The following is a 25,683-nucleotide window of genomic DNA, read 5'->3' as shown; positions in this document are numbered from 1 at the left end:
CCAACGAAGACAGCCTGAGAAGAAGCTACTGCTCTTGTAGAATGAGCACGCACCCCCAGAGGCGAAGTCAAGCCATGCGCCTCGTAGGCCAGAGAGATAGCCTCTACTATCCAATGAGACATTCTCTGTTTGGTGACAGCAGACCCTCTGCTCTTACCACCAAAACACATGAACAACTGGTCTGATTCACGCCACTGGGCTGTGTGGTCGACATAGACCTTCAATGCCCTCACCGGGCAGAGACTCGGGCTATCTGACTCTACATCAGCAGGGGAGAAAGCCTCCAAGACCACTAGATGAAAGCGAAACGGAGTCGAAGCGACCTTAGGAACATAATCTGGCCTGGGTCATAGTAAGACTTTAACCAGACCAGGGGCAAAATCCATACACGAAGGGCTGATGGAAAGAGCCTGCAGATCCCCTATACTCTCTCTTCAGGGAGGATAACACCACCAGAAGAACTGTCTTAAGTGTTAACAGTTTCTCTGACACAGACTCCAACGGCTCAAATGGATGGCTTGCCAGGCCTTCCAAAACGATAGATAAGTCCCAAGAAGGGACTCGTGCAGGGCGGGAAGTCCTAAGCCGTCTCAAACATTGCATGAAACGGGAGACTAGAGGATGACGACCAACTGAAACACCTCCCATGGGTACATGCTCAGCAGATATGGCTGCCACATAAACCTTAAAAGTGGCAGGAGTCACCCCTTCAGAAAAACGACTCTGAAGAAACTCCAGCACTGATGCAATATGGCAATGGACTGGGTTCAGATTGCGATGCCTACACCACGAAGCGAACAATCTCCACTTAAGGGCATACAAGCATCTCGGGGAAGGAGCCCTAGAATTAATAATGGTGTCGGTAATCTCAGCCGAGAGACCAGAACAAGTTAGTGCACTCCGCTCAGGGGCCATACCCACAACCTCCATAAATCTGGCCGAGGGTGCCAAATCATGCCCCGAGCTTGCGTCAGCAGATTGTGTCTGAGGAGAACCTCCCAGGGAGGGCTGACTAGCAGACTGACCAGGTCTGAAAACCACGTCTGAGTGGGCCACAACGGGGCCACCAACAGCAAATGCTCCACTCTGTCCGATCGTACTCTGAACAGAACCACTGGCAGCAGCCGGATCGGAGGAAAAGCATAGAGACTGGTCCTGGGCCACTCGTGGGCCAGAGCGTCCAGACCCAGGGAAAACCAGAGCGGGCAACGCGTAGTCCGCAAAAACAGTAGTTACTATTGGACCTACCACTGTTTTTTACCGTAAAACCATAATATAATTGTAAAATGTATTTTCTTTCTTTTTTAGTCTTTCCTTTGCTGACAACAAACAAATATTTGGTAACACTTTCTAGGGACCAATTCTCACTATTAACTAGTTGCTTATTAGAATGCACCTATTAATAAGCAGCAAATTAGGAGTTTGAGGCAAAAGTCGTAGTTAATGGTTTGTTAATAGCGAGAATTGGACCTTAAAATATACTGTGACCACATTTTTTTTTTTTTTTTTCGTAGAATAATTAAATGATCCAACTCTAAACAGGATGGCCAGTTATGCAAACAATTTAATTACAGGAAAATACTATGTTTACTTAAACTTCACATGAAACAGAAAGTATGAAAATAAATACAATTTTTACTTTTAAGGTATATATTTCATTTTTATATACAATTTATACAAATATATATAATTGTATTTTTTTTTACGTCTGAATATTTGTCATGTGACATTCTATATCCATTATTTTCTCTATATCCATTTGTTAGTCAAAAATGTGAACATAATATACATATTTAGAGTCAAGAACATTTTTCTTTTTGGTATACAGTAAACCACACTTTAATACATGTAACAATTCACAGTGTATAGAAAACCTAATTTCTTTAAAGTTTTTTTTTCACAATTGTAGCAGTACATTTAGTTTGTAAACTATGTGCAAGAACACCCACGAGTCCATAAATGCGGCTGTATAAACAAGCATAGAAAAGTTCAGTAATGGTGTGCAAGAGATCAAAAGGTCACAATTTCCACGTCCCATGAACCTTTTTGCAGTGTTCCTCCATCAAGCTGCATGAAGCTGCTTATGACGTCCGTCGGCCTCCGGATACACCGAGTGGGTACAGTGCGAGCTTCACATACCAGATCATTAGAGTCAACCAACCTGCCCCAGGAAAGTCTGTTGATTGCTTTTCTTATCTTCACAATACATTCAATGAAAACAAGCCACTGTTGTGCCAAGAAGAGCAATTTACTGGCAACTGTAATATGTGAGGTCGAAGTCCATTAAAAAAATGTAGGTGGAGCCCGAGTTCATTATTCATCAACAGATGAAACACACAACAGGAGTTTAATCCTCCTCCTTGCATAGTCATTTCCCTGTCAGTGTAAGTTTTAAGTTCACCCTGAGACATTCCTGATGTACTGGAGATTTTCAGTCATCAGAAATTTTTATACCTGCTTGTGCCTCACATTTGTTGTGATTGGTACAAGTGGTGTCTCAGGTTCAAGACTTATCTTGCTTTCTACTATTTCTTCAATAGGGACATACAGTCTGCCATCTGTAGGACTCTGATGGTGAAAGAGATTGAATCGAGAATATTAATTACAGATTTTTTTTTAATGGGGGAATGTGTGAATCTGAAAGTTTTCTGATTGTGAAACTAATAAATGATAATTGGCTGCACAATTTACCCGTGGATCCTCTGGTATTCTAATGTTGTTGATGAGCATGTCCTTAAAGATAAGCGTTGGCTCTGGGATTTTTGGGAATATGATGTCTTTATGTCTGAAGGAAGACAAGCAAATTCGGATTTCAGTTCATTCCAGGCCCAATTAATTTTCAGTTATAAATTTAAAGTACTTAAGATTTGCCCATTTTTTACTTTTAACTAAAAACAGATCAGGTTCAATAGTATCTGTGATTCACAGGACATACAAATAAGATATAAAGAAATCTTAAAAATATACAATAACCTATACATAATATATAAAACATGATGATGCAATAATATTGTTTCACATTTGTTCTTTTCAAATAGAAGAGCAGAACAATGAAAATCTAAATCATTCATCACCTTCTGAGCAGCACAAGAGACACTATCAGGCAACAGGAAACTATGAGTGGGATAATAATGACAGCCAACAATGCAGGCAAATTCGGATCTCTGTTCTCACCTACGAAACAGCACAAGGAAAACATTCAAGTTCAACTGTCAAAGACCAGAGGAAAGCACATGTCTTTGCAGGATGTGAAGCAAGTAACTGTAAATAAACTACCATTCAAAAGTTTAGGCTCAGCAAGATTTTTTTTTTTTGGAAAGAATTTATATTTCGTCGGCGCAGATGGCCTCGTGAGCAGCGCGCCGACATGTAGCGCCTTTGCGCTTCGGGCGTCCCGAGTTCGAGTCCCGGCTCGTGGACCTTTCCCGATCCCACCCCCTCTCTCTCACCCACTTCGCTTCCTGTCGACCTACTGTCCTATCTAAATAAAAGGCATAAAACGCCAAAAATAAATCAAAAAATTTTTTTTATATATTTTAATTTATATTTCGAATAAATGCTCTTTTGAACTTCCAATTCATTAAAGAATCTTTTAAAAAATCACGGTTTCCACAAAAAGACATCAACACTGATAAGAAATGTTTCTTGAGCGGCAAATCAGCATATTAGAATGATTTCTGAAAGATCATGTGACACTGAAGACTGGAGTAATGATGCTGAAAATTACATATCAAAATATAAAACAGTTACTTTAAATTTTACATTTACATTTTTCTTAATATTTACAATATAATTGTTTTACTGTTATTTTTATCAAATAAATGTAGACTTTGTGAGAATAAAATCTTGCTGACCCCAAACTTAATGTAAATGAAGTGGATTATCATTATAAAAATCTAAGTAAAGTCTAAAGGTAAAGTTTAATATTTTAGGGTGTTTCCTCAGGTTGTGGCAGTTCAGGAGCTGTTTTATTTATTAAAACTGGCTTTTTTCTTTGTTATATACAGTACAGTTTACACTAAAATTGTCCTGCATGCCTTTTTATTTTTACTGTTTTACCCTTGTTGCAGGCTTCCAATTACTATGAGGATTATTCATAAAGTTTAACAATCTAAACAAAGAGTGATTATCATAGTTGAATATGATGCTGATTGCTAAGCCCAGATGTACCGTATTCCACCTCGTCACTCAGGTCACTCTTCCCTGCACCACATTGTTCTGAGAAGATGATCTGGACTCTGGCTCTGTACATGCAGTTTGAGTCATAGTCCACTTTATACTTGCTATCTTTTATGTCCTTTCCTGGTGCAATCTGTAAACACAACAGAAAAATATAGGATCAGAAAATCATAGAATATGAGTCTTGTTTAACACGACATTATGCGCTACACTCCATGGCGCAATAATAGCTCTGCCAAGGAAATGCTTTAAAAGTGTGTTGATACATATTGCATTATTTAAATTTCCTTTTTCATTCCTTCTTTACTCTTAAACATCGAAAGAGGGCAGTTATATGTGCATTTAAAGCTTTAGTGAGACTGCTAATGCTTAATAGTGAATAAAGATAACCTGATCTTATACTATTACATATAAAAACACACTTGATTTACCTTATCGCACATGCTGTATGTGTAGTTGTATTTGTAGCACTGAGGTCCAAACTCATCTAAATCTGATACGTTTGTTTGAAAATGGAGATTCTGCCCGTCTCTCTGGATCGTAAGTTGAGGTTTGTTTAGTTTCACTGCAAAGGAAGCCCCAAAAAAGAGACTATTAATTAGTGAAACAAACAGAGAGGAGATTGACATTAGAAAATGTGAAAAATGTAGCTCATTTTCTCTCAGCTCTTGCAGATATAGTGTTTGCTATGTTAACGTAATCAACTATATTTTTTCTTAAATAATTTGCTATTGTGAAAATGACAACACAACATGCTGTATTTGAGAAAACTGGCTGTTTAACTGCCTTTCTGGGCATATTTTTAAAAAAGTGCATGTTTACCGTATTGTGCTGGCCGTTCATCCATGAAAGTGTTGTTTACAGGTTTACCCTTATAAGTGCCATTGAACAGGTAGAACATGCTTGTCGTTATGTCCTTGAGAAGTGTATCGTGTATGACGCATTCTCCAATCTTCATATCATTGCACTTTATGACCGTATCTTTCTGAGGTGACCTGAAACACACAGGTTAACAACCAATGCATGAATGAAAGGAAATATACAAAACAATGGTAAGAAAAAGAGTTACATACCAGTAATAAAAACCAAGGTCTTGGACTACGTCAACAGGACTCCAAGTGCACTTCAACCTGTTATGGGAATACTCATAGCTCCTGTTTTTCACCAGCGTCACTGAAATAAATGTGGAGATTTCAAATCAGTCCCCAAGACTGGAATTTTACAATTATATGAATTCATGAATATTAAATTAATCTGTGGATTATGTAAGAAGTGAATCTTAATGCTTGAGTTCCTTGACTATGAAAATCAGTGGTTTATTATTTAAGACTTGATGGGCTATGAAAACTCACTGGAACATTCAGAACACATTCATGAACACCCACATTTACATGTCAATGTATGTATGACATTGATTCAGTGATTCAGTTACGGTGAGGCAACAAGAGAAAAGCAGGAAAGATGCTATTATTCCCAAAAAAATATAAAAGCAAGCTGCTACTCTGCATATTAGTGGTCGAACAATGTTTTATATACGGTATATATATATATATATATATATATATAACACAAATTTTACATATCTTTAACAGTGAATATTAGTACTATGATTAGTATATTAGTACTATGATTGGGTTTGTATTAGACATTTAAAGACAACAACAACAACAAAAAAGATACTAATGCAGAGGGATGTTCAGTGTAAGTTTCTTCCCTTACAATGTTTTATATATGGTATATATATATATATATATATATATATATATATATATATAACACAAATTTTACATATCTTTAACAGTGAATATTAGTACTATGATTAGTATATTAGTACTATGATTGGGTTTGTATTAGACATTTAAAGACAACAACAACAACAAAAAAGATACTAATGCAGAGGGAAAAGGGGAAACAGAGATTCAGTGTGAATGTGCCAAATTGTTTGTTTAGCACATTTCAGAGACGAATGTTTTGTGATGCTCTCACAATGTAATGCAGACTTTTAAAAAAGGCTATTATTGCAGGATGGATAAGCTGAAAACTATATTGCAAACCTGCAGCTCTTAAAAACGAATTGAGTTAAATAATATAAAGCGTTCATCTTGTGACTTTCTTCTTAAGTAAAATGCATCAAAGGATTGTTTGTTCTGTATCCAATAACACCATAACACGTAATAAAATAAACATACCTCCATGACTTAAGATCAATATGGAATGATTAAAAATGTACAAAGTACCAAAAAGCATTTAACATGAGATAGTTGGTTATCATGCAGGGTACCTGTAGGTGGAGGGATGCTAATGTCCAAAGATGGACTATGGTCTTTGTTTTCACAGTTTTCAGGGTTCACTGTAACACTGATGCACAGTCCATTCTCATTGGAGATATTCAATTTGCAGGTCGTGTTTTGGACTCTCCTGATTTGGCTATTTTTGTCTCTTTGCATGTCTGGTTTGGCTTTTACAGGACAGTCCTGTTGGCGACAGAGGGTTTTCATGTAAAATACAGTCTGTTTGTACTTGTGTTCATTTTGTGTTACTGTGTGTATGTGTGTGTGTGCGCGCGCGCGCATTACTCCATACGGAGTAAGAATGAGTCACTTGTTTCTAACGAATACCTCCCATTATTCCGTTCCAGAATATTTTCCCCAAAGTTACAGCTTTTCAAGATGATAAAACAATCAAAAATAATGTAAAAAAAACAAAAAAAACATTCTCTTTACTAGGCACAAAGACGTAAAATATTTTAATATATTTTAGGCATTTTTTTGTGCATAAATTGAATTACAGTGCAAAGCAAGCGGTTGTTGAACAAGCAGTGCCTGCAGGTCAACAGACCAGCTCCAAAAGGAAACTACACAAGAGCCTAAGTAAAGTATCATGTTGTTAGACAAACCACACAAATGAATTTGCATTTTTAATCTCTTTTGCATTTTTAATGTCTTTCACTATATAAAGACATTTCTCCACACACACACACACACACACACACGCACACGCGCACACACGCAAACACACGCACACGCACGCACACACACACACACGCACACGCGCACACACGCACACACACGCGCACACGCACGCACACACACACACACGCACACACGCACACGCGCACACACGCAAACACACGCACACACACGCGCACACGCACGCACACACACACACGCACACACACACGCACACACACACACTGGTTTCCATGTTTTATGGGGACTCTCAACAGGGGTATTGGTTTTTATAATGTACAAACTGCATTTTCTATCCCCTTACCCAAATCCTACCCCTAAACCTTTCTGCATTTTTAGATTCTGTAAGATTTAAAAGTTCCTTATGGGGACCAAAAAAAGTCCCCACAATGTCAAAATGTACTTTCCTTGTGGGGACATTTGGTTCCCATAACGTAGGGAATACAGTATATATAGGTTTAATCTATATATATAGTAGTTTCAAATGAGTTTCAAACTTAAATATTGTAACTAATATTTTGTTCCATATTATTTTAAAATTTCGAACACACAAACACAAACACAATCACAAATAAAGTTGCTAAGAATCCAAACAACAGCGTTCCAGAAGTTGCTTTGTTTCCTCTTTCCTCTCACTTTGCCAAACCTTCTTATTGTGCCTAATGTATGATGAGGGTCTTAGACTTAAGAGCTGGTCTAATCTAATGATATGACTTAAATCAATGTCATATTAAATAACTGGTCTTATTAACAGTTTTTTTTTTATTAAATACAGCCTGTGTCAAACTTCATGATGTCAGTACAACTGGCCATGCTGTTTGCTAACCCGACTGGTTCTTCTAGGCGGAAGTGACTTTTCAGAAGTACTATGTTTAACTCTGAAATTCCCCAAAATACCACAGGTACCAATCAAATCAACCAAAAGATCATCCAAATCAGATTATCTGTTTGTAATTAATGTATAACGTACGGAAGTATTTGAACACAATTAGTTTCATCAAATGTGTGTCGTAAGAACCTAAAACACATGTCAGATAAAAGCTTAATTGATTGCAAGGGCTCAATTTGTAACCTCAATTTGCATTTTTTGTAATTGCTCCAACATGTACACATTTCCATTACAGTTCATTTACTTTGTGTGAACATCATCCCAAGAGTTCATGAAAACAGGGCTTTGAAAGGAAGTACACAGTGTAAGTTGCTCCCTGAGTGTTTTATCTGGCGTACTACCAGCTTTCAGCAGCAGCCACTACAGAATTTAAACAATGACAGGCGCAGTGTTCTTAAAAGTAAATTAAATGTGTTATATTAGTACTTAGTTGTATTGTTAGACTAAGTAGATTAAGAAAATCTTTATGTCTACTTCATCTCCTGTACTATAACACTCAATGGGGAACACAAGAAGAAAGGGCTGTTTAAATGGAAAAGGGCAAAGAGAGATAAGTACACACATAAATGAAACTAAACACATGTGATGAGAAAACAACAAATCCAAGGTAGACTTTGACTTTGGCTTATGTGGGTAAGAGCTGCGGCAATAAAGTATCAGTAAACGAAAATGTACAACTGACCTAGTTTTGTTTCGTTGACTTCAGATGGACGAAAACACACTATAAACTCCAGTTCAGTGTTTGTTCAGGGCTTCTCAGACCTGGTTAACTGCATGATTACAGAGAAAAACGATGCTCCCTGTACTACAAAAAGTGTGCCAGGGTCACTTATACTATGGTCTGGTTTGACTCATATTTTCATAAAACTGAGTTAAAAATATGGGACAACAAAACCATTTAATTTTTTTTATTGTTACTGTTATTCACCATTATATGACAGCATACATAGAGTAAAATATTTTAAACAGCATTTATTTTATTCTAAGTATGCATTTGGTTTTATTAACATAACATTAATTTAGAGTCCACATGGAATATTAGTACTTTTTAAATGCTTATCTGTAAAACTACAGGGCTATTTGAATCGAGAAGGCAAAAATGTCACTAAAGACCAGGTCACAGCTGCTTGCATAAATCCTAACTGAACATGATAACCTAGTCCTTGGAGACTTGTCTCCTCTTGTCCTCTTGGGTTCTGTCCCAAGCTATTTTGAAGTTAGGAAAATGCATCTGCATTAGAAAGTTTTGAACCCTTGAAATATTTGCTGGGAAAATCAATCAATAAATAAAAAAAGATTAAAAAACGTGAACTTTCACCTTCAGTATCCGGAGTGACACATCAGATGAGCAGCAATAACAACAACCGAACATTTCCAGTAAGTGTAGATCATTTCTGCAAATTAGCTTGGAGGAATTTTGGCCCAATCCTCCTTAAACATTGCTTAAACTCAGCTACATCGGTGGTCTTGTTTTGCTGGGATTGCTCTCCTCAGTACGTTTTTGGGATTGAAGTTTGGGAATTTGACTTTGGAAGTTCAAATTCATTTCTGATTTAACTATTTAAAATAGTAGACTTACTGTACAGCATATCCTCCAGACGATCAAACATATTAATCTTTGAGGGATTGTTTTTTGGATAGTCCAGCTATACAGTAGACTGTTGGATCTTAAACCCACAAAATGTAGCGAGAAACAGACTTTGATTGAGAAGACCCAGGTTTATGTTCTGTCAACAGAGCAGGAACTCCCTCAAACTTAGCCCTTAAATTGATCATAAAACTGATCCCAAAGGTTCACATATTTATTTTATTATATCATATTTAAAAAAAATTACAAATCTCAAAGTCCTCGATAGGATCCGATCACAGCATCGATAAAAACACATGTAGAAATATAAAACATTTTTATGAGTTCACAGACCTTCTACTGTAGTTGAATGCACTACAATTCAAATGCGGTTCATTCAAATGTTGAGGTGACTCACCTGAGAATGGCGCACGTCCACCGTGTAGTTGACTTTGCAATCAGGGTCAAGATCCTTTGGCTTTTCCCATGTCAAATTAAGAGTGAAAGGTGTTTCCCATTTGAAAATCAGGTTCCTTGGTGGAGGGAGCTCTGTGGGGTACAAGAGGAGTGGAACACTGTTATGAAGAAATATAAAACAAAAACAACGTTCAAGAAGAAAGTAACAGTAGCAGCGGTAGTAACATTCTGTTGTTTGTTTGTAGTAGTAAGAAACTAGCCTACTACAGGGAGCAAGTTGAGACAAGAAGCAGGTTTAATCGCAACACACTGGTGGGTCTTCAGGAGAAAGTCTCTGACATCACAGCTTTCGGGAATTATACAGGATATCCCGCACGCGCTGTCGTAGGAAAACTTCAGGGAAGCACGTTCCTAAAAAAACAGGCAACATAAAAACAGTAAACCCACCTGATATGCCTTCAACCCCGACGAACGTGAGTGAGACAGAGAAGCATATCATTAGGGAGATATCCCAAACTCGAAACATCCTCTTGAAGGTTTTATCGGATATTCCGTGTAAAATCCAAAGTGAAGTCCCTTAATCCTTTGTTGATATTCTCAAAACGCGATATTTTTTCCTTTTCTTTTTAAGTGGTCGTAGTCGTGCTCGACATAATACATCAACAGTTAAATGGACAATCGAGGCGTCTGTCAGCCTCGCGCTCAAAGCAAAAGTGCGACTGGAGCCTGTTGGACTCTCTGTCAGACTGCAGTGGGTGGAGTGTGTGAACTCACATTCACATGCTCTCTGTGGGTTAAAGGGGACTAGTTATGGCATTGCCTCATTTCTACAGATTTGTAAATCTGCTGAATGTCGAGTGCCCAAATTTCGAGTTAAATTACGGATTTCGTCCCAATTAGTAGAAAATGACAGAAGAATCACTGTAAGAAAACAGTCTAACACAGTGGTCACCAACCTTTTTAGGCCCAAGATCCCTGACCTCGGGAGGGGGGTTCCCCTGTAAAAATCGCATTCCGGGGGTAAAATACACGTTTTTCGGCGGGGATCTTCCAGTAAAATTCACATTCCAGGGGCTAAATATCACGTTATTTGGGTCGCTTCAACCCGCGGACATGAACAACAACCCGCGGCAACAGTGTTAAAGTAGCCTTTCCTGCGGACTTGGCAACACTGCTTATGAACCGACGGCGCTATAGCGTTTCCTTGGTTACCGCTGTAAACAAAGCAGAGCTGCGCTTTATACGGAGAAGAAAATGCCATTGCCATCGAAACTTTTCTCAAGACAGTTCCCTTCAGTGATACATTAATATAACCCCAGAAATGTAATGCATTTTTGTACTTATTTTACTGTTATTTTCGCGATCGACGGGTTGGCGACCACTGGTCTAACAGAAAAAATACTGGAAGCTCATTACCGGGACATTAATTAATCCATTCATTTTACGAACACACCCCTCAAACGCAAAAAAAGTGTAAAATACAAATAGGTAAAACACCTGTAAAATAAATAAATACGGCAAATTCCTAAAGATAAATTAATAAAGATATACAAACAATTTATAGGCTATATAGGCCTACATACAATACACAAAAATACACAATAGACAAATAGGCCTATCATTCTACGAAACATGTATAAACATTGCTTTAACATAACCAGCTGACACAGAAAGAGATTTGTTTCTATAGGCATTTTACCTCGATGAACCCGTAAAATGTTTAAGGCCTATTATATACCTTATAGTCACAGTAGCCTATATTTACTTTATATGTATAATATATATATTTATATGTATTTTTTTCTTTTTCTTAATTTATTGGCACTTTAATAGATTCCTGTTAGAATGAAAATACTGAAAAAGGCATTCATTTCAAACATTTAATACGATATCCAATATAGTAGCTATAGCCAATACTATTTATTTATTCTATATATTTCTAAAACCGGAAACTTTGCATCAACGAGGTTTAAACCACAACATAAAAGTAATTCAACACTTTAACTTTAATAACAATTATCAACAAGTCATTGACAACCATAATTTCCAGCATGACAATAATTAATTACTGTCATCAACATCTGTTGTTTTCTTAGACATAAACAACATTTGTAGGCCTAAAAATGTTCTAGTACAAATCAGTACAGATAATACAACAAATGTAACTCCTGCCTCCAACAGTCGTTAGAAATATTCACTTTATCTTATGAACCACAGAGGGGAAAACAACATTCATACATTATATGCTGACAAAACGTGAAGGAAATTCTGAAACTAATCATCGGAAACGGCAGCTTGTCTCACACTATCCTAATAGCAAATTCAGAGTCCATTGCCATTGTTGACTTTATTACTAGACCAGACAATGCAGACATTTTAACGATGACAACTGCTTGCAAATACTGCAGAATAAACATCACCAAAGATATTTTCGTTAGAAATATTCACTTTATCTTATGAACCACAGAGGGGAAAACAACATTACTACATTATATGCTGACAAAACGTGAAGGAAATTCTGAAACTAATCATCGGAAACGGCAGCTTGTCTCGCACTATCCTAATAGCAAATTCAGAGTCCATTGCCATTGTTGACTTTATTACTAGACCAGACAATGCAGACATTTTAATGATGACAACTGCTTGCAAATACTGCTTTGGTAAAAAATGTATAGCCTGAATATGCACTGTAAGTCGCTTTGGATAAAAGCGTCTGCTAAATGCATCAATTATTATTATTATTTTTTCGGAAGATACTGTCTATAGAGAAAATGAATAGCAAAAATACTTTCAGAATCAACGCCTCTGAAAATATGGGCGTTCACTGTTGCGCTCTGTTGTGATCATTGTAATGCTATTTTTACAACTGTGAATTTTATCATTCCGTACAATGATTCAGTTTTAGGCTTTATGATCACCTGCCATTTTCAGAAAATAAAATTGTCAATGTAAAAGTCATTTCATATGGAAATGTAGGCATGTAGTATAAACTGTCCATTTGATCTTTGGTGTATTGGGTGATCCAATTACACTGCATGTTTTTTTTCCAGTGGCATCCCTGCAATTTAAAATAGACAGTTTGGCTGACATGCTAAATGGATTGTATAACAGAGAAAATGTACAGTCAAAATGTAATAGCATCGGTAACCCATTTTACTTTTAAAGAATACAAGAAAAAAAAAATACTGGACTTGAATTTATACGTCAATAATTGATTGGATCATGAAAAGTGGTCATATAGAGGTGACTGGATATATGGTCTACGAAAGTCTATTTCCACCAAATAAAGAAAAATCTTTGGTAAATCATAAAAATGACATGAAAAGATGATATTTATGCAAAAAGAAAAGTCAAATTACAACATACCAAGACATAATTATGAGATAAAAAGTTAAAATTATGAGATAAAATCATAATTATGACAAAAACGTGAAATTTATGACATTTATCACATAAATTAGGACTGTCATAATTTAGATTTTTTATTTCATAATTACAACTGTCATAATTTCAACTTTTTATGTCAGTTTCGTCATAACTGAATTCAGTCCATTTTTTACTTTTATCTCATAATAATGACTTTTTATGTCCGAATTTCAAAGTTCATGTCATAATTGACTTTATATCAATTTTGACTTATATCAATTTTGACTATCTCATCATAATGAGATATTATAATTTTGACTTTTTATGTCATAATTATGATATACGAAACCATGACATTTTTTCTTATGTGGTGGAAATGGGTTTCCATAATGGTAAGAGAGTAAGAGTTGAAAAACAAGGCGGCTTGGTGATGTGAGCCTAAAAGGAACATCAATGCAAACATGAGAAGACCAGGAATGTGCATTAAGAAAGTAAATAGGGTCGATTTTGACTTCATGTTGCCATTAAAATGAACTGTAAAAGCAATATTTACACAAACTCGCTGTACACAACAAGTAAAAACATGATGCTTGCTGAAGGCCTAGAATCTTGATTTGTACATTCAGGTGCGAGGAGAGCTGATTGTCCATCAGGTTCTAGCTCAGGTCAGTGGAGGTTCCACTGATAGCACGGAACACATGAAGAGAGTTCTGCAGCAGGGAACGCATCATATCCTCCTGGAAGATCTGAGGGGCGGCAGATGAAAACAGGATGAGGATTTCGAAACGAAGTGGGAGATTTGGAGTCATGTTATTAGATGCTAACATGATCTCACTCACTCAAGTACAATTACGGGATATATTCATAGGATATGTTTCAAGTGCATGCACAAATATTTAAAACAGTATTAGACAAATACTTTTTTGCAACAAAAGCGGTTACCTAGAACTCAATCTATAGGACATGGCAGCATAATGAAGAAAAACAGAGACACATTAGAAGCAGGACAGCATTATATTCACAATAACACCTCAAACAAAGAGAAGAAAAATAGCACTTTTCAACTGATTAGTTTAAACACCTAAGTACTCGTTTTAACCAGTGACCTACACATTTTGAAACAAATTACCACATTCTCACTTCCAGTAGCAGTTCAGCTTTTAATAATCATGATGACACATTAAGCTGTAGTTACACAGGCAAACACTCGCTTGCCGTAATTCTGTTGGAGGAAACAACTGTGTTTAGACTTTATAGAGGAACTAATCTATTACCAAATGTCTTAATAGAAATATATCCTGTCCTGACAGAAGATGACTGCTGTGCTGAAAGTACAGCTGTTTCCAAGAGCTCTGACATGCATTTAAAATAATCTGATGATGAGATGTGTGAGAAAAAGTACATTCACATACAGGAGACGAGAACTGCCTGTGCATAAAAATTCATATGTATAACTGCCTAAGGATTATATTGTATTGTATGATCTGAATAGAAATGATACTGTGCCTTTAAACTGTTTTTACTCTACAACTGTCAAACTAAAAGCATTTAAATAGTTTTAAGCTAATTCTAGCCTACGTACTTCTTGTTAACTTCACCTAAAAGTTAAGGTCACTCATCAAGAAGACTAAATCAGATTAACTTAACACACTTCTATGGAAAAAGACAAATGCAACTGCTGTTTCTTTTTAACTAAGCTAGTGTTCAGCTAACCTAGTTTTTACAGTGTTCACTTTATCACTATAAACAATGTCTTAAACCATACAGTAAATTTGAATTGTAAAAAATCGTCTGAAAATGTAATACATTCATCGATGCCCAAGAACCATGATTACGATGTTTTTTTGTGTTTAAGACATTATATGACTGTTCTTTAAACTGTAAAAGGAGACTTAAAAAATGTGATGGCAAATAATTAATTAGAACTTGTGAAACCGGTCCTTAGTCAGGTTTTGGAAAGCACAGATCTGGGGCTTTGTGCTTCTAAAGAAAACCAGCAAAGTGCATTGATGTTGGAGTTACATTTTATTAAATAAGTTACATTTTAAATCAATTCTATAAAATGATATATTGCAAGGTCCCAAATGAAGGTCATTTTAAAATATCACTGTGGCAGATGAGTAAATCATTAAATAGTCATAATAACAAAGGTCTTTGCTGAAGATGTCAGTTGTTCACAGTAAATTAATTAACACATTCATTTTGAAACCGTGGAAATCTGCATTTCCATTTTTACCAGTCTAGAAGACGAGTGTCAAATCGCAAGGGTAAAATACAGAAAAACAGTTATTTGTTTAAAGTATTTTAAATCTGTCACTCTCAAACTCTTCAGTCAAGTGTGTCATCTCAGGACACAATCTCTCCGGGACAACTGAGTGTGCAAGACAAACCAGAACAAACCTGTTCCCCTTTCACTGTGCCAGCCTAACAAACCTGTCTGCCAATCACTGCCTTCAAGCTCAAAACCATGAAGGGTTTAAATAATATTTTCTAAACCAGTGGACATGCACAGAAAATGTGGTTTTTGGTTTGTTTACTGAGGGAAATGGCCAGTTAGCCCACTTCCTGGAGTCTGCGTGGACAAGAGGTTTTAGTCTTTTGTCAAATAACTTCTTAACTTAGTGTGGCAATACATTTCTGGGGTTTACTGATGACACCGAAACAAAAAATGAGGAACAAAATCATGATGGGTCAACATTTTCATGAGAAGTGGCATAGAGGTCATCAGATATGCAACAATGGCGTGCACATCAGTCTGAAAATCAAATGAAAAGCGGCTAATATTACATAGATGTTGCCACTGCCAGTTAGATGGCACCAATCAATGAAGGCTTTTAAATCGGAAAGTTGATCTAAAGTTTCAACAAACACGAAAAACAGATAATCCACCAAATTATCTAGAAAGCAGTTGAATGGAGTCTGTATGTTAAGCAGTTTGGGCTGAACAGGGTTATTTTAGTTAGTTTAGCTTTATTTAGTTATTTCAGGGTTATTGTAGTAGTATTAGGTAGGTACTTTTTTATTGCTATTTTGAATCATTTTTTATTTCATTTTAGTTAAAGTTTTAATATTTTTGTTTTTAGTGTTTTTGGCTTTTTTTTTTTAACTACATACTCTTCGTTCATTTTTATTTTGGTTTTAGTTCATTTAGAACATCAAGAATAACGAGAACTAATACTATCCAAATGTTGCTGAAAAATATATTTCAGTTCGAGTTAAGTAACAAATATTATTTTATGCTTTTAGATTTAGTTCACTATAATAACCCTGGGGCTGAATTAATTGCAGAAATTTGTTGTATAGAAGTAGAAAGAAGAACAAGAACTAAGAACTATAAATGACCAATCAAACATACCTGCTCGTGGATGATATCCGAAAGTTCTATCACCATGCTTTTGAAGTTAGCCTTTAGTCCCTCGTGATACTCATACTGATCCTCCTTAATGAGTCTCTCGTTAATGTCCAGAGCCATGCTGCATGCATTGACAAATTGCCTGCAACACATATAACCAAACAATTGAGCATTACAGAAACAATGTAATAATAAAAACAATAAAAAAGCAGCAACATATATATTGTTACAGTGTGTGTTCATATAATTAGTTTTAACATGCTAACATGTTATGTGTAGCTAGTAGTTAAATGCAAAAGATTTGTTTGATTTAGGTTGACAATTTTATAAGGTGGAAAATGCACATGTATTTATTTAAAAAACAAAAAAAGTAAAACTGTCATATAAATGTCATTGCGAGTGCTATAAACGCAAATACCATTTACAAGAATAAGATGCCTTGGTATGATAACCAATACATTCCTGCAGCATGGCAAGTTGATACATGCTGTTGAATAAACAGGGACTGCAGTTGGTTGCTTCCTGAACATGGCTCCCTTCAGCTATTTTTAGTAGAATTACTATTCTCTTGAATTCTCAAGAGGAAAGCTTAAAGACTTTACCAGATGAGCCAATAGTGTTTTATAATAGGCAAAAGTAGAAAATCTCACAGAAAACAAACCAAAATAATATTAAGCTCACTGGTAAGAGAATTACAGATATTACTTGTATTGATTGTTCACATATGTATCCTACTTCAGAAACCATGTGTCTATGTGTGTGGCAAGGTTCCTTATAACTGTTGTTTTACCAAACCATGCCTTTTCTGGTTATGTAGCCACATAGGTATCTGTTCCCTTTCTAAGTTCAACAAACTGCGGAAGTAGTACCAGCATACCTGAACACCACATACCTGAATATTTCCTTGAGCTCCTTAACTTTTTTACTGGATTGACCAGATTTGGATTCATCCAGAAAAGCTCGGGCATAGGCCATCGGTCCTGCGTTCACCTAGAAGCCCAAAAACAGTATAAGATGCACTGAGTGATTGCCTGCAAATCACTATCAATGAAAGGACTGCTCAGCGACTGTGTTTACAATGCACAAGAATATTTTGATACACTCAAAATGTGGTCATATTAAAACAAAAATGCAACAAAAAATGTTTTTTTTTGTCCCATTACAGGTTAACAGGAATTTAGTTTTGCATGAGGGAAAATTTGGCTTGCATGTAATTGCCTTTATTGACGTTGTGTCAATCAACATGTGTGTGTCTATAAATCACTGGAGTCAAGACTGAAGAAAAAGCATTTCAAAATATCCTGTTCATTGTAGAGGCATAATGCAAAAACAGCTCATTCTGTTTAAATTAAAATATAAATATATAAATAAACATTTCATTACAGGTTTTTTAAAACTGTAATACTGTTACTTTTGAGTTTTTAAAATGAACTTTTTTACAATTTGATTGTCAAAAGATTGTAATGCCATGGGGCTTTTTTCCCCCAATTAAATCAGCTTTTCCCCCACATTATATTAAACCAGATTAAACTTGAGGCTGTATAACAAATACTACCCTTATTTAGAAACATATTGTAGATAATAAAATCATTATTATTAATAGTTTTTCATAGTACATTTATGAGAATGAGATTTCTTGCATTACAGTAAAGAGAAATGTGGTTAACTGTCATGAAAATAATGTCACACAAAACTCTTGATATTCCTAAAATTATGCTTTGCTTGAGTCACTAAAGATTGTTCTGTATCTCATGATATTAATGCATTTATTGCGTTATTTGATCAAAAATACAGTAAAAACAGTAATAGTGCGAAATAATATTACAAATTTCAATAACTGTTGCTATGTTAATATATTTTAAAGTATAATTTATTCCTGTGATGAAAACTGAATTTTCAGCATCATTACTCCAGTCTTCATTGTCACATGATAAATAATTTAATATGCCGATTTGCTGCTCAAAACACACCTCTTATTTTTATCAAAGTTGTAAACAGTTGTTTAATATTTTGTGGAAACAAAGATCTTTTCAGGATTCTTTGATGAGTAAAAAGCTCAAAAGATCATTTATTTGAAATAGAAATCTTTTGTAATATATAAATCTCTTTACCGTCACTATTGATCAATCAGTTCAATGCTTTCTTTTTGAATGAAAGTATTCATTTCTTTAAAAACCCCACAGTTTTGAACAGCAGTGTGCTAACAGGTCCCGGGTGTGTAATGCATACTAGTACCTGCACACTAACACATCCTTGGAGTTTGAGTTGAAGTGTGATCATGTTAACCTCCTGATTAGAGCAGAGCTTAACGAGTTCAGCGCTCTTCTCTTTCATCTCATCTATTGCTACATCAATCGGCTTCAGCTCCAAGTGCTTTTCTCCCACTACCTTGATGCGCTTCTTTACATAGGGAAACGTGTTGGCAGCTGTAGACACAAACAACATGCAAACACACACACACACACACACGCAGTCAACAAAACAATATTCTTTTGATCCTGAACACAAACAACATCACCAAAACAAAAGATAGCGATCGTGATCTGATAGTGGCATAACCAATTTTTCATCTGTGACTGACTGTCAATTACAGCCAGCGAGTTCACAGCTAGCCACACACCTGCTGTCGTCAATATTGACTGTTTGAAGAAGCCGTCTGAAAAGAGTCTTTATCTAAGTGATATTTTGAGATCGCTCACAAAAGTTGTCACTCAAGTGCGTGCCAGTTTGTAGAATAGGCACGTTTTGGCCCATGGGGAACATGTCATTGCCATTGTACGTGGAAAACGCTTTTTCTTAGTTTCATCAATTATTAAACCAATGTGACAGTATTGAACACATGACATTTTTTTGTGTTATGATGATGAATGCTGCAACTAGCATGTAAATGTTTACAAGCATTTGACTGTTCACACAATAAGGGCCACGTACACACTATAAGTTTTCAGGAATGACAACCACATTTAAATGTGAGAGTGAATACCATAAATGCTCATTCCATGTGTGTATGAAACGTAAGTCACTTCTGAAATTGTGATGATTGACACAATGGTAACCATAGAGATGTTTCCGAGTTTTGAAATGTTGACTAAACCACCACTCAGAGATGCACCGTTTTGTTTCTGCTCAGAAGGCTGATATGTGTTTAAACGTCATTAATGACTAGTTGTTCAGTTAGAGAATCAGAATGAGAGTTTAAACAGCTGATAAAAACATTACAAAAAAGTAATCCACACCACTCCAGTCCATCAATTCATTTCTTGTGAAGCAAAAAGCTGCTTGTTTTTAAGAAACAAATCCATCACTGAGACCTTTTTTTTTTTGTTTAAACTGTTGCTTCTGGCTAAAATGTAGCCAAAAGTCCTGTACCCATAATATTGCTTTCTCGACTGGAAAAGTAATCTCATCTGACTCAGGAGAGAAATAAGCACAGATCAAGCACTGTTTACAAGCAAAAACAGTCTATAACTGTTCTAAACAAATATCAAGCGTAGCGTTAGTTCTGGCAGGTCACGTTAGTCAAACTCGCATCAGCTGACTCTCAGCTGATCCCCATCAACCTATGGGAATACGACACCTATCTAAGCATTCATATATAAGGTCCCGCAGTAGTATCAGCAGTTTTCGCGCTGCTCAATAGCTAATTACCCTCCTCCATCCCCAACTCCTCCTCTGTCAGTCAGGATTCAGCCTTCTGATTCTCCTTTGAATCAGACTAATTCTAAAATGTGTACATAACATTATTGAACTTTAACGATATCTGCAATACATTTATGTTGGTTCTGTTCTGTTTACCCTGGGGGGGTTATCGCTGCTCTCCCTGCTCTCATCCATGCTAGGCTGCATGGAGGCGCAGGGAGTTCTTGCCCAGAACAGAACCATACCGCCAATCCAAACTGTATGCTAATTGTCAATCATCTTTGACGATAGTGGTCCTGACAGAAATGTTGGAGGGTTTGGATATGAGAGAAGAATGGACTAGTATTATTATGGATTATGGACTCCTGTTTTGGTTTGAAGTTAAAAACACCTTAATGATAGATTTGTTTTCTACAAACATGCAGCTTTTCAGTTCACAGTGCATTCATTGATGGGCTGGAGTTGTGTGGGTTACTTGTGGATTATTGCGATGTTTTTATCAGCTGTTTGGACTCTCATTCTGGCGGCACCCATTCACTGCAGAGCATCCACTGGTGAGCAAGTGATGGAATGCTAAATTTCTCCAAATCTGTTCCGATGAAGAAACAAACTCATCTACATCTTGGATAGCCTGAAGAGAAGTACGTTTTCAGCAAAGTTTCATTTTGGGGTGAACTATTCCTTGAAGCACTAAAAGGTGAAGTGGACGCGTACACAATGCAGCGTTGATGTACGAGTTGCAAAAATGGTTCAGATCTCAGATGATGTACTGGGAGCAATGCCAGATCTCCTGCTGTCTGCATACTTACTGGTAAGTATCGTTCGCCGCTTGCACTGTTCCTCAACCCCTCCTTGTTTCTTTCCCGTTAGTGTGAATGGAGTCTCGAAGACAAAACGCTGAATGTTGTGGCACTTTTCGAAGTCTGTCTTCCTCTCTGCCAGTTCTTTCTCATCAAAGTAGGGCTTGACAAATGTGACCTGAATATAGGCAAACTTCGGATCTAGATCTTTCTGGTTAACCTGTGGGTAAGATAAGCAAGTTTGTGTGTAGTTTCGGTTATTTAAGGAAAGTGAGATGGTTCACTATGAAACTTGTAAAAGAAAAAGAAAAAATAAAGATAATGCTTAGTAGTTTTGAATTTAAATACTCAAAAACATGCAAAGACTGCAAGCTAGACATTTGTTTGTGCTTTACATAAACAAGTCTTTCCTGGACGAGGAGTCAGATGAGCTGCTCTTCACGGTAATTTCAGCACAATACAGGAAGCTGGACAGTTAAACAGAAATATTGTGATTTCTTACTTTGTTAGAGTCTTGGATGATTTTGACATTCTCAGCTCCAAACTTTTCTCCGTAGAGACTTATGAGCCGATGGGAAATTTCAGGCAGACTTGTGAGCTTTGGCTCTTTGTAGATGTATTCTTTTCCATCCTCTTCTTCAAAGAAGCCCTGAGATCCAAAAATAAATAAATAAAAATACAAAATAAATAACATTTTACATTTCTATTCATCAAAGAATCCTGAAAAATGCATCTCAGTTTACACAAAAATATTAAGCAGAAAAACTGTTTTCAAACTGATAATAAGGAATGTTTCTTGAGCAGCAAATCAGCATATTAGAATGATTTCTGAAGGATCATGTGACACTGAAGACTGAAGTAATTATGCTGAAAATTCAGCTTTGCCATCACAGGAAAAAAATTACATTTTAAATTATATTACAATAGAAAACAGTTATTTTAAATGAAAAAAACATTTTAAAAAAAAATCACAATATGACTGTTTTTACTGTATTTTTTATCAAATAAATGCAGGCGTCTTTCAAAAAACATAAAAAAAGTCACCTACCACAATCTTTTGAACGACATGTGCTTGATATGTCACATGCTTAATTTTCAAAACTTATTTTAGCCATCAATTTATGAACCCAAATAGAGGAATCTCAAAGCCTGGCAATGTCTAGACACTGATGTCTCGTGTGTACAATATCAGTCATGCAAGAGATACATCATATCAATGGTTTACACAGAGAAGTCATTTTGGGAAGTGGTAGCTAAACGCAAGTCAAAGCTGAGCATGTAGATTCGTGTGGTATGTTATCGTTTGAACCCACCTGCCCATAAAAGGCGACTCTAAAGTAAGTCCCCAGCAGACGTCGGCCGGACTGCATCACCTCTAATATCTTTGCATAAGCTCGCTGCAGTGTGTCATACAATCGCCTCAGTTTCTACAGGAGAAAGAGAGACGTGAGGGAGTGTGTGAGATGTTTGAACTGCTAGCATGGCATTGTCATGCACTGAGGTTTACATCTATTCTGGTCCCTAGATATGTAGGGGATTTTTTCATACCTCATTCAGAAATCATACTCCTAATTTTTCCACATTAACTGAGAAGTGAAAGTGAAACAGATCAAGGTTGTGTTCATAATGACTGATAATGCCCTCACTGCCTGACTGAGCTACTTTATTCCTTTTACGCCTGATCAGAGTGTGCTTATGCTTTCTAAGAGTTTGGTTATTGAGTAAGGAGCTTCAGTCTGGTAAAACAAACAAAAAAAAAGATAGGTGCCACAAAGTGTGCTTATAGTCACAGCATTGTGTAAGAAAAGAATTGGGCAACTAGCACTTGCCAAAGGAAAATGAGCACATTTCTTGAATCTGCATTGCATTGTTTCTCACCTCAAACTCGTGCCGCTTCTCAATAAAAAATAAATTAAAGCGAAATATAAACATTAAAAGAAAAATGACAAAAGTACATACAATTACCAAAAATATATTTTCAATATAATTTTCAAATGTTAATAAATACTATAAAAGTACATAAATAGTACTAAAATAATACTTTTAAGTATCTATGATCTTCTGGTCCCTAGATATGTAGGGGATTTTTTCATACCTCATTCAGAAATCATACTCCTAATTTTTCCACATTAACTGAGAAGTGAAAGTGAAACAGATCAAGGTTGTGTTCATAATGACTGATAATGCCCTCACCGCCTGACTGAGCTACTTTATTCTTTTTACGCCTGATCAGAGTGTGCTTATGCTTTCTAAGAGTCTGGTTATTGAGTAAGGAGGTGCCACAAAGTCTTATAGTCACAGCATTGTGTAAGAAAAGAATTGGGCAACTAGCACTTGCCAAAGGAAAATGAGCACATTTCTTGAATCTGCATTGCATTGTTTCTCACCTCAAACTCGTGCCGCTTCTCGTAAACTGGAATGATGAGTCTCGCAATGTGTGTTATGAGCTCAAACCTCTCGGCTTTCCACAGACCCTCCACACACACCTCCAACTGCTCTACAAGGACATCCTGTCACACAAGTACAACTGAACTTTCACAAAAGCATCTTTTGACTTGTTCGTCAAACATATTCCTGGTACGGTCTTTTATGGGTTCGGTCTGTCGGCGTTGTTTACCTCAGTGTAGTACACATCTTGCATCCCCATGTCTTCTTTCATAGCTCCTTCTTCATCGATGTTCTGGGTGATTTTCTTAAAAGCTGCCAGTCCACTTGGGAACAGCTCTGAAACAATGAGACAGCAGAATATACGCCACTATATTAAAACTAGCAAAATACTGTATTCAACACATACGGTATTAATCAAAAGTACAAGACAGTACAACTACAGGCAGTTTATCGTTTAAATCTAATAAAATTGTAAATTGTTTTGCTTGAAAAAGTGTGCTTGTGCCATGCTTCATTAAAATAAAGGCGTCAAAGAAGGTCTGACATTAACTTACTGTGCTTTTTTCTTGTGTGTGTATAAATACAGTTTGGGACCACAGTTCATAAGCTATTGCATTATTAAAGATTGCTCATGAAAACCTGATGATTAGGATTATAAAATAACTGCATCACTGTTACCAACACATGACTTCTGAGAAATATACAGCAGTCCTTTAAACAATGCCATTTTTATCTCTGGTTTCCAGTTATGTAAATTTGTGGGACCTGTGACATTCTTTTAGTTTCACATAATAGAAGTTCAGGGTGGCAAACCTCTAAACTGCTAGCAGTTAACAAAATCTGTATGCAATTTAATTTGGGGGGGAAAAAAAGTTTTTGTAAAATGGACATTTTGTGTTAATGAATGCTTTATTTAAAATAAAAATGGAAGAGAAAGAAACAGGTTTAAAATGCTATCCACAATACTTCAGACACAATGTCTGAGACTTTGCATTGCCATTTGCATTGTGCACCACAAATTAGGACTAGGATAGTAAAGTGTTTGTCCTGAACAAGTCCATTATTTGCATGGGGAAAATGAGGGAAATTACATGAGCCACAGGTATTTATTGTTTTTGTGTAAAATACAGTTATGGATGATCATTAGGACACATCATCTAAGGAAGAAATATTTTAGCCAAATAAATGAGCACGAAACCTTTGTTGAAAGTAAAGAAACCTTTGCAAACTTACTTTTCCTGTGCAAATACTCTGCCACCAATGCAGCAACATGAACATTACACATAGCAGCCTGTGAAAATACAAGAGCAGAGAAAATAAGGTTCACACAAAACTTGCTGAAAATGCCATCCAAGATGTGGATGAGTTTGTTTTTTCATAGGAACAGATTTGGAGAAATTTAGCCTTACATCACTTGCTCACCAATAGATCCTCTGCAGTGAATGGGTGCCGTCAGAATGAGAGCTGATAAAAACATCACATTAATCCACATGACTCCAGTCCATCAGTTAATGTCTTGTGAAGCAAAAAGCTGTACGTTGGTAAGAAACAAATCCATCAACACATTTCAAACTTATATTTGACTCATAGTTTCACCAAAAATGAAAGCGAAAAAGGTAAAATGCCTTAATGATTGATTTATTTCTTACAAGCTTTACATTCACAAAACAATAATTGATGGACTGGAGTTGTGTGGATTACTTGTGGATTATTGTGATGTTTTTTTCAGCTCTCATTCTGACGGCACCCATTCACTGCAGAGGATCCATTGGTGAGCAAGTGATGTAATGCTAAATTTCCCCAAATCTGTTCTGATCAAGAAACAAACTCATCTACATTTTTGATTACCTGAGGGTGAGTAAATTTAAATTTTTGGGCAAACTATTCCTTTAACTATCCACATTTATTTGTTTTAGGGCATCCACTGCACAAGGAACTACTGTTATATAAACATTTCCATTGTTGGATGTATTCCCTGTATGCAGGGGTGTGAAGTAACGAATTACAAATACTCACGTTACAGTAATTAAGTAGTTTTTATCAGTAATTGTACTTTTCTGAGTAGTTTAAAAATTGTGTACTTTTACTTTTACTTGAGTACATTTTAAGTGATGTAT

At 36.2% G+C, this 25,683-nt stretch overlaps 2 protein-coding genes across 3 annotated transcripts in view; both read right to left on the bottom strand.

Moving 5' to 3' along the window:
* Nucleotides 1-2,187: 2,187 nt before the first annotated feature.
* LOC107738055 (interleukin-13 receptor subunit alpha-1-like) lies at nt 2,188-11,754 on the bottom strand. Of its 2 annotated transcripts, XM_016549732.1 has the most exons (11): nt 11,721-11,754; nt 10,286-10,432; nt 10,023-10,153; nt 6,461-6,653; nt 5,253-5,352; nt 5,002-5,174; nt 4,611-4,744; nt 4,171-4,312; nt 3,075-3,174; nt 2,692-2,785; nt 2,188-2,568 (listed from the first exon to the last, which is right to left on the bottom strand). In XM_016549732.1, exons 4-11 carry the CDS (start codon nt 6,624-6,626, stop codon nt 2,449-2,451), a joined length of 1,029 nt encoding a protein of 342 aa, XP_016405218.1. In that variant the 5' UTR covers nt 6,627-6,653; nt 10,023-10,153; nt 10,286-10,432; nt 11,721-11,754; the 3' UTR covers nt 2,188-2,448. The 2 variants fall into 2 exon arrangements, with proteins under 2 accessions (XP_016405218.1, XP_016405217.1); XM_016549731.1 differs by lacking the exons at nt 10,286-10,432; nt 11,721-11,754 and adding an exon at nt 10,469-10,837.
* Nucleotides 11,755-13,613: 1,859 nt separating this feature from the next.
* The window catches only part of LOC107738079 (dedicator of cytokinesis protein 11-like), an 86,849-nt gene continuing 74,779 nt past the window's right edge, over nt 13,614-25,683 (bottom strand). Inside the window, exons 45-54 of the mRNA XM_016549756.1 lie at nt 24,800-24,857; nt 23,796-23,902; nt 23,566-23,688; nt 22,492-22,605; nt 21,681-21,827; nt 21,188-21,398; nt 18,975-19,165; nt 17,632-17,729; nt 16,743-16,881; nt 13,614-14,133 (exon numbers count right to left, since the gene is read on the bottom strand). Of these exons, the coding sequence (XP_016405242.1) occupies nt 14,044-14,133; nt 16,743-16,881; nt 17,632-17,729; nt 18,975-19,165; nt 21,188-21,398; nt 21,681-21,827; nt 22,492-22,605; nt 23,566-23,688; nt 23,796-23,902; nt 24,800-24,857 (1,278 nt within the window). The 3' untranslated portion in view covers nt 13,614-14,043. The remainder of the gene's footprint in view (nt 14,134-16,742; nt 16,882-17,631; nt 17,730-18,974; nt 19,166-21,187; nt 21,399-21,680; nt 21,828-22,491; nt 22,606-23,565; nt 23,689-23,795; nt 23,903-24,799; nt 24,858-25,683) is intronic.

This window comes from Sinocyclocheilus rhinocerous, unplaced genomic scaffold, assembly GCF_001515625.1.
Source record: "Sinocyclocheilus rhinocerous isolate Xijiao unplaced genomic scaffold, SAMN03320098_v1.1 scaffold494, whole genome shotgun sequence".
NCBI classification, from domain to species: Eukaryota; Metazoa; Chordata; class Actinopteri; order Cypriniformes; family Cyprinidae; genus Sinocyclocheilus; species Sinocyclocheilus rhinocerous.
This window is presented reverse-complemented; position numbering and strand designations above follow the sequence as displayed.